The sequence below is a fragment of the Crinia signifera genome, chromosome 6, assembly GCF_055691185.1.
Source record: "Crinia signifera chromosome 6, ASM5569118v1, whole genome shotgun sequence".
In the NCBI taxonomy this organism is placed as follows: domain Eukaryota; kingdom Metazoa; phylum Chordata; class Amphibia; order Anura; family Myobatrachidae; genus Crinia; species Crinia signifera.
Window position 1 is genome coordinate 277,453,086 of NC_139222.1, and position 9,630 is coordinate 277,462,715.

The 9,630-nt window shown below is 49.7% G+C and overlaps 1 protein-coding gene across 1 annotated transcript in view; it reads left to right on the forward strand.

The window, feature by feature from the left end:
• Positions 1 to 1,877: 1,877 nt before the first annotated feature.
• USP5 (ubiquitin specific peptidase 5) overlaps positions 1,878 to 9,630 on the forward strand; it is a 28,091-nt gene continuing 20,338 nt past the window's right edge. The window contains exons 1-10 of the mRNA XM_083150235.1: positions 1,878 to 2,093; positions 3,706 to 3,831; positions 6,266 to 6,332; positions 6,580 to 6,713; positions 6,863 to 7,008; positions 7,282 to 7,466; positions 8,225 to 8,319; positions 8,394 to 8,587; positions 8,727 to 8,798; positions 9,409 to 9,502. Of these exons, the coding sequence (XP_083006361.1) occupies positions 1,986 to 2,093; positions 3,706 to 3,831; positions 6,266 to 6,332; positions 6,580 to 6,713; positions 6,863 to 7,008; positions 7,282 to 7,466; positions 8,225 to 8,319; positions 8,394 to 8,587; positions 8,727 to 8,798; positions 9,409 to 9,502 (1,221 nt within the window). The 5' untranslated portion in view covers positions 1,878 to 1,985. The remainder of the gene's footprint in view (positions 2,094 to 3,705; positions 3,832 to 6,265; positions 6,333 to 6,579; positions 6,714 to 6,862; positions 7,009 to 7,281; positions 7,467 to 8,224; positions 8,320 to 8,393; positions 8,588 to 8,726; positions 8,799 to 9,408; positions 9,503 to 9,630) is intronic.

Here is a 9,630-nt window from a genome sequence, read left to right on the forward strand (position 1 = left end):
CAGCCAGCCAGTCAGCGTCCGACCAAGTGTTTCTCCGCCTCACCAGCGGGCCCTTTCCGGCCCCTGGCATGGGAATGGATACTCCACCAGGCTTTTCGATGAGTCTCCCCCGCAGAAGCCAAATAGACCAACTGAAGGAGAAGAAAATACCTACTCAGTCCCGACGTTTCACCTCTCCCAGGGCTTGAGTACTAGGCTGGGCTTTTTCGCTGTCTCTCCGACTGAGGGAACTTGGAACCCCCAGACAGAGAGCAATCTACTCGGTCCCAGCTTTTCCCGTCTTCCTGGGATTGGATACTAGACCGGGCTTTTCGAGTGACTCTCCCTCAGAGGCTATAGACCCCCGAACAAGAGTCCCAACTACTAAGCCTGATGCTTCTCCCCTCCCTACCAGTGGAAAGAATGGTATTCCCTCCCCCAGCAGGGCATGGATACTCAGCCAGACCTTATATCCACCCAAAACATGGGCTTCATGACTTCCCAGCTCAGTAGCAAGATGCTTAGTCCACCCTTTCTCTATTCTCTACCAGGGAATGGTCCAGACCCACTGATAAGAACAGATACTACACTTGATCCTAGCCAAAAGGCCAACTGGCCTTGACCGACTGCATGCAGGTTATTAATAGGTGTAAAATACAGACCCGCAGGTCAGCGCATTTCAATTGCTGTGTGGTTTCCACACACACAGCAATTTCCAGGCATTTTCTGAGCGAATTAGTGAAATAATGTAAAATCACTCAGAAAATACCTGTATATCGCTCCGTGTGTAGGACCCATAAGCGACACCTAAAGGTTCCCATACACTTATCCGATTTGGGCTGATTTCAATGGATCAGGCAGAGAAATCGACCCAAATCGGATGTGTTTGACATCCCCTCCAACATGCTGCGCATAGGGTCGGACCCTACAGATTAAACCTGCTGCAGGTTCAATCTGTCGGATCGGACCCATCAGCTGCACATGGCGGGCGCTCTTTAGCACCCACGATGTGTTGGTCCGATCCGTAGGTGTGTGCCAGCGGTGAAGCATCGCTGGCACACACCTATGTGAAGGGGGTGGGCAGCACAAAACGCCCAGAGGCTGTGGGTGCAGTTTCACGGTGGGGCAGGCAGTCCACACGGAAAAAAAAAATACCTGGGCAGCGTGGGCAATTCAAAATATAGGCCGGCCGCTGATTGGCTGAGAAAGAGAGAACTCTCAGCCAATCAGCGGCCGGCCTATCTTTTGAATTTTCAAATTCAGACGCCGCTGTCCACAGTGTCCACTCACTCAGCGCTTCCCGGACACTGCAGACTAACCGGCTCTGCCGCTGCACCCACAGCCCCCAGGCGCTTCACGCAGCCCGGAACCCTGGACAAGTCAGTCAAATGTATGGGGGCCTTAAGACTCCTCATCAACTGCGATCAAAGATCTCAATAAAACTAGGTAATGTAGATCTAAATGGTTGCTGAGATTGCAGAAAACCATTGTTGGGGTCTGTAAATAAAATGCCTTTGATGGACCAAAGAACATCAGTTTTGGCAATCGCCAAATGATCGCAAATTCGGATTTGTATTATTTTTATTTATTATTTTTATTATTATTGATAAGATCAATTATTATTGATCTTTATTATCACATACTATGTCACTGCTCTCCCAGTGTTATGACTCAGGTGACAGACATAGGAAGGCTCATAGCCAAGGTCACATAGCCCATCACTCCCCTGTGCTCACAGTGTACGGAGCGGAGAAGCACAATGACGGCATCCCCCCCCCTGCCCTCATTCATCATGGCGGTCGAGACATCCACCACGTGACGCTTTTGCCGCAGAATGTCAGTGTGTACGCATGCGCGACACAAGGGAGTAACGCTATGTCACTGTAGCCTGCGCATGCGCTCTTCTTCCTGCCCGTCAGTCCCGTCACCACCGAGACTGGGGAACGGAGGACAGAACGTCACCGGAAGCGGAAACGGAGCCTTGCAAGCATCCAGGAACCGGAGTCATGGTGGACGTTAAAGATGCGCTGGTATCCGTGCTGCCGAGTATCCGGGTCCCCCGGGCTGGTGACCGAGTGCACAAGGATGAGTGTGCATTCTCCTTCCATACCCCGGTATGGCCGCTAAAGATCACTGTCACCTCATGTGCTCATCACTGCCAGTCATACTCCTCCTTCCATACCCAAATATACATCCCCTACCCTACATATCACTATATATACATCCCCTACCCCTATATAATCCCTATATACATCCCCTACATATCACTATATACATCCCCTACATATCACTATATACATCCCCTACATATCACTATATACATCCCCTACCCCCTATATAATCTTTATATACATCCCATACCCCGGTAATGCTGCTGTCACTGTCACCTCATGTGCTCATCACTGCCAGTCATGCTTCTCCTTCCATACCCCTATATACATCTCATACCCCCTACATGTCGCTATATACATCCCATACCCCTTATATGTCACTATATACATCCCATACGCTGGTAACGCTCCTGTGGATCACTGTCGCCTCTTGTGCACATTACTGCTTGTCATACACCCCCTTCCTTACCCCTATATACATCTTATACCCCCTACATGTCGTTATATAAATCCCATACCCCTTATATGTCACTATATACATCCCATACGTTGGTAAGGCTCCTGTGGATCACTGTCACCTCTTTGCACATCACTGCTTGTCATACACCCCCTTCCTTACCCCTATATACTGTACGTCTCATACCCTGGTATGGTTCCCTACAGGTCACTGTCACCTCATGTGCCCACACTCATCATCCCATACCCAGTATGGACCCTATGTGCGGTATTCAATTTATTTTTCACCAGCATTTCAGCTCGCTATCCCCGGGATGGTGAGCTGAAATGCGCTAATAGATCAATTGAATATTGATCTCTTAAGATGGGAGATTGGGCGAGATATGACAATTGAATACGAACTTATATGTCACTGACGCCTTATGTGCACATCTCTGCCAGTCATACACATCATTCCATACCTGTAAACATCCCATACTTCCATTCAGATGATTTATACACTTGTTCCATTAGTGGCTTCAGGCGAAAGAAAGTGTCTCGGGACGGCTGGTAAATGTGACATAAGAGACACAATATTACATCTCGCTATCTTACAGCCCCTTGTGCAGTCTTCAGAGGTGCCTACCTGTACTGCACTAGGCGTGGCAGACAGAGTTATCTTGTGGCCACACCCAATCTGTATGAACTTTTCCCTGCCTGGGGTGTTTCTCTCTGCTGTGATGCTTCTAGCACAGTGTGGTCTGTATTTCAGAATTGATATGCAGACCTGACCTGTGCTAGAATCACCACAGCATAGGGTGACACACCGGGCAGGGACGAGGAACTGCACTAGTTTTGAAAGATGCAGGTTGTTTATTCTAAACACTAGTATATCAGTCCACAAGGTGCCAGTAAAGTCACTGTGATGAGTATATTATATGTTGAATTGTTTTCTAATATTGGGTATATTAGCCATACTGTAGCACAAATATATTATTTTGCATTGCACTAGAAACCTCTGTGCCGCCTGATGATCACATATTCCACATGTAACCTGTGGTTTCTGTGTGCGGTTCCGGCAGTCAGCAGGCTGTGTTTGATCTATTGGGTCATCTCTCGCATGATAAAGAGACTGTCCCTATGACTTGTATAATCTTTATATTCCTGTTCTGTGTTGTAGGAGTCGGACGGCGGACTGTACATCTGCATGAATACCTTCCTAGGGTTCGGGAGACCCTATGTAGAACGACACTACAGTAAAACCGGCCAGAGAGCCTTCCTGCACGTCAAGAGGACCCCAAAACCGGTACTTGGACTGGATAGCGTATGTTTCTCAGTATAAGACTTTATTGGTGGTGGTGCAGGTAACACTGTAGAGAAGGACACCCGCATCTACATGAGTCACAGATTTGCAGAGATAGTATATTACACAGGACAGGGTACATTGCAGTGATTGCTAAGGCCAATAGTGGGAATCGTGTTTTAGAATCGGGCAGGGTACAGCCATTGCAGCGCCTCTACTAGTTTCTTTGGTAAGCAAAGTGCTGTACATACAGAGACCCCTGAGCTAGTGGTATAGGCGTGCATACAGAGACCCCTGAGCTGGTGGTATAGGCATGCATACAGGGCCCCTGAGCTGGTGGTATAGGCGTGCATACAGAGACCCCTGAGCTGGTGGTATAGGCATGCATACAGGGCCCCTGAGCTGGTGGTATAGGCGTGCATACAGAGACCCCTGAGCTGGTGGTATAGGCATGCATACAGGGCCCCTGAGCTGGTGAGACAGGGTTATGTACAGAGATTCGCGCACACCCTGAGCTGGTGAGACAAGGTTATGTACAGAGATTCGCGCACACCCTGAGCTGGTGAGACAAGGTTATGTACAGAGATTAGGGCACACCCTGAGCTGGGGAGACAGGGATATCTACAGATATTCACACTCTCAGATGGTGAGACAGGGTTATGTACAGAGATTAGTTCACGTCCTGAGATGGGGAGACAGGTTTATGTACAGAGATTAGTGCACATTCTGAGCTGGGGAGACAGGGTTATGTACAGAGATTAGCGCACATCCTGAGCTGGGGAGACAGGGTTATGTACAGAGATTAGCGCACAGCCTGAGCTGGGGAGACAGGGTTATGTTCAGAGATTAGTGCACATCCTGAGCTGGGGAGACAGGGTTATGTACAGAGATTAGGGCACACCCTGAGCTGGTGAGACAAGGTTATGTACAGATATTCACACTCTCAGATGGTGAGACAGGGTTATGTACAGAGATTAGCACACACCCTGAGCTGGTGAGACAGGGTTATGTACAGAGATTAGCGCACACCTTGAGCTGGAGAGACAAGGTTATGTACAGAGATTAGCTCACACCCTGAGCTGGGGAGACAGGGTTATGTACAGAGATTAGGGAACACCCTCATCTGGTGAGACAGGGTTATGTACAGAGATTAGGGAACACCCTCATCTGGTGAGACAGGGTTATGTACAGAGATTAGCACACACCCTGAGCTGGTGAGACAGGGTTATGTACAGAGATTCGCGCACACCCTCAGCTGGTGAGACAGGGTTATGTACAGAGATTCGCGCACACCCTCAGCTGGTGAGACAGGGTTATGTACAGAGATTCGCGCACACCCTCAGCTGGTGAGACAAGGTTATGTACAGATATTCACACTCTCAAATGGTGAGACAGGGTTATGTACAGAGATTAGGGAACACCCTCATCTGGTGAGACAGGGTTATGTACAGAGATTAGTGCACATCCTGAGCTGGGGAGACAGGGTTATGTACGGAAATTAGCGCACATCCTGAGCTGGGGAGACAGGGTTATGTACAGAGATTAGCGCACATCCTGAGCTGGGGAGACAGGGTTATGTACAGATATTAGCGCACACCCTGAGCTGGGGAGACAGGGTTATGTACAGGGATAAGCGCACACCCTGTGCTGAGGAGACAGGGTTATGTACAGCGATTAGTGCACGTCCGGAGCTGGGGAGACAGGGTTATTTATAGAGATTAGCGCACACCCTGAGCTGGGGAGACAGGGTTATCTACAGAGATTAGTGCACACCCTGAGCTGGGGGAGACAGGGTTATGTACAGGGATTAGCGCACGCCCTGAGCTGGGGAGACAGGGTTATGTACAGGGATTAGCGCATGCCCTGAGCTGGGGAGACAGGGTTATGTACAGAGATTAGCGCACGCCCTGAGCTGGGGAGACAGAGTTATGTACAGAGATTAGCGCACATCCTGAGCTGGGGAGACAGGGTTATCTACAGAGATTAGTGCACGCCCGGAGCTGGGGAGACAGGGTTATCTACAGAGATTAGCGCACACCCTGAGCTGGGGACACAGGGTTATGTACAGAGATTAGTGCACTCCCGGAGCTAGGGAGACAGGGTTATGTACAGAGATTAGCGCACGCCCTGAGGTGGGGAGACAGGGTTATGTACAGAGATTAGCGCACACCCTGAGGTGGGGAGACAGGGTTATGTACAGAGATTAGCGCACATCCTAATCTGGGGAGACAGGGTTATCTACGGAGATTAGCGCACATCCTCAGCTGGGGAGACAGGGTTATGTACAGAGATTAGCGCACGCCCTGAGGTGGGGAGACAGGGTTATGTACAGGGATTAGCGCACACCCACAGTTGATGACAGATGCCACAGGGCATCACATGCGGGTAGGACTGTCGAGTGTATATACTTTGATTGAATGGTGTGTTTATTTTTCAGAAGACAGATGACTCCAGCTCTAACATAGGAGATCCTCCTCGCAAGAAACCCACCCGTCTCGCCATAGGTAAGGACTGAGTCTCTGACCTTCTTACCCAGCCACACTATTGGGATTGGCTACAGCAGGGTCTGTGTCTGGAACAATCAGTCTGTAGGATACCATTAGAGTTGATAACGATGTGAGTTTCTTTCTTTCCTGCCTCCTGTGTACTGTTATTTCTGCCTCATGCCCTATGTCCCCCCCCCTCTCCCCCTTCAGCGATTCTGATATCCCTTCCGCCGTCTTATCCTCCATGTCTCTCCCATTTCTCTAGGAGTGGAGGGCGGATTTGACATGTGTGATGAGCAGTGTGAGTATGAGGAAGAGTTGAAATTGGTCATTCTGCCCGAGTTCCTGGAGATTCAACGGGATGGACTGTTGGGGCTCCCAGAGATGGTCAGGGACCGGGTGGGTAATGTGAGGTGTGTGTGCGTGTGTGTATGTGTGGGGTGGTGGGATATACACTTCTAGATATTATTATAGTTACATAGGGGCTTTAAGGCAGAAGACTGGTCTATTTTATACTGTTATATACGCTCTTCTTTCCGACTCTCCAGGTAACATCTGCCATTGATGCCATCTTAGCAGCCGATTCTGCTTCCCGCAAGCAGGAAGTCCAGGCGTGGGACGGGGAGGTGAGGCAGGTCTCCAAACACGCGTTCAACCTCCAACAGCTAGAGGGAGCTCCCCGCATCCCTCCGTGGTAAGTGTCTCCAAGCTCTGCTATCCTATGTCTTGTTCATCCAGTCCCTTTCTACCAGGCATGGCCAAACTGTGGCCTGCTAGCTGTTGTGAAACTACAAGTGCCATCATGCCTTGCCACAGTTTTTTTTACTATAAGGGAAAGCTAAAACTATGGCAAGGCATGCTGGGATGTGTAGTTCCACAGTTTGGCCATGTTTGCTGTATCCTGTCCTTTGTTAGCCTCTGCTCCGTCACCCTTTCATTAATAATCTGTATCTCCCGTGTTCCGCAGTGGCTGGAAGTGTAGCGTCTGCGACATGCGCGAGAATCTGTGGCTCAATATGACCGATGGCGCGATCTTCTGCGGAAGGCGATATTTCGATGGCAGCGGAGGGAACAACCACGCTGTACAGCATTACCGAGAGACTGGGTACCCGCTAGCCGTCAAACTGGGCACCATCACTCCTGATGGAGCTGGTCAGTCTTCTCTCATTGTCTATATATTACTAGATGTCATTTCTCAGCTTTAAACTCCCATTTATTAGGGTGGGCAGTTCTATTGAAGATGGGACGGTGCCCACAGCAACCAATCAGATTCTATTTATATTCTTCTAGATGGCGCTAAATGAATCAGTAGAATTTGATTGGTTGGTAAGGGCAACTTCCCATCTTAGTACATTTACCCCACTGAGGGGCAGATTCAATCAGCTCGGTAAAGTGATAAAGTGTCTGGGTTTTTATCACCAGCCAATCAGCTCCTACCTGTCATTTTTCAAACGGAACCAGTGAAGGCCTAAGTTAGGAGCTGATTGGCCGTTGATAAAAAACAGACATTTTATCACTTCACCTAACTTAATCTGCCCCAGAGTGTCCTGTTTGGAGTAGACCGCCACCTTTCCCCTGGTCTTCCTATCCCTCTCCTCTTCCCATCATCTCTGTGATTCGGCCTTGGTTCTCCTGCACCTTCGCTGGCTTCCCTTCATCTACAGAAAGCAGTTTAGACTCAGTCTCTCCATTTACAATCTTCACTCAATTCACATTCTCTCTTTTGCTCCGTCCAGTTCTTCTCCCGCACTGTTTCCCACCTTTGTCAACCACCACCCATCCTATCCGATGGTCTACAAGACACTGGCTCTGCTCGTCCCCTCTGGCCGGCATCCCCGCCTCCTCCCAAACATCTGTCTCCTGTTATAACGCTTGTCCTTCATGTTCTCCTGCTCTCTGTCCTCCACCAGATGTCTACTCCTATGACGAAGACGATATGGTCCTGGACCCCAGCCTGGCTGAACACCTTTCTCACTTTGGTATTGATATGATGAAGATGCAGAAGGTGAGCGAGGCCTTATCGGAGTGTTCTCACTGGCCATTATTCACTCCCCGTGTAACACGTCTTCTCATTGCTAGACGGACAAAACCATGACTGAGCTGGAAATTGATATGAATCAGCGGATTGGAGAGTGGGAGCTGATCCAAGAATCAGGGGTCCAGCTGCAGCCCCTGTACGGACCAGGATACACAGGCATGCGCAACCTGGGGAACAGCTGCTATCTCAACTCCACCATGCAGGTTCTATTCAGTATACCTGCCTTCCAACGCAAGTGAGTGGCCGGGAGCGGAGGGTGTCAGGGTGGAGCTTCAGGGCACTCCGGAGTCCGTATACCAAAGGCTGGGTCATCGGTGTCTTGGTGAATTCTCTGGAGAGATGTGATGATCTTATTATGGTTTTGGCTCCTTTAGGTACGTAGAACGCCTGGAACACATTTTCCAGAAGGCGCCGGCTGATCCTACACAAGACTTCAGCGCCCAAGTGTAAGTGAAGGGGAACAATGCGCTTCCATATGTGATGTACATGCCTGCAGAGGGGATGCAGCTCAAATCCGGGCGGTCGGAATTCTGACGTTCAAAATCCCGACGCCAGAATCCTGACCACCGAAATCCCGTCACTTTCTCCCTCCGTAGGTGTCCACGACACCCATATAGGGAGAATAAATGAGTGTGCCGAATGTAGCGAGGCACCGGGACTGCTGCGTGGCGAGCCTGCAAGGGGGGGGGGGGGGGAGGAGGATCCACGTCCCCTCCTTTTCAGGATTTCGGCGGTCGGGATTCCGGCGTTGGGATTTTGAAAGCCGGGATTCCATATCAATCCCCTGCAGAGAGTAGTGGGTTTATCCATAGTGTTTGGCAAGCGTGTGTGAGCATCTGAGTACGTATTTGGGATGCTAGAACATCTACGGGACCAGGTTTTGGTCCAACATAGGGTATTGTTTGTGGGACATTAATGTAGGTTACGCACCAGAACAAGTTGGCCTCAAAACGCCCAATTTAGATACAATCTCGACAGATTGTATGTAAATTGGGCATGTTTTGGGCCATTTCTGATCCGATGCGCGGCTCCGCTGGTCGTGTGGTAATTTTTCAGATCCTACCTGCGGCAGGTAGGATCTCAAAACGACCATTCAACTGGATTCAGCTCGTATGCAGATCGTATCCAGGTCGAGAACTCCCAACAGATCGTGAGTGGGTCGTACGATCATCTTACGACCCACTTACGTTCATCATCGTTCTGGTGTGTACCCAGCAAGAGTCGGATGTGTTTTTACACACCTGGGTTTGTCCCGCAAGAGTGAAATAAGAGTTTAGA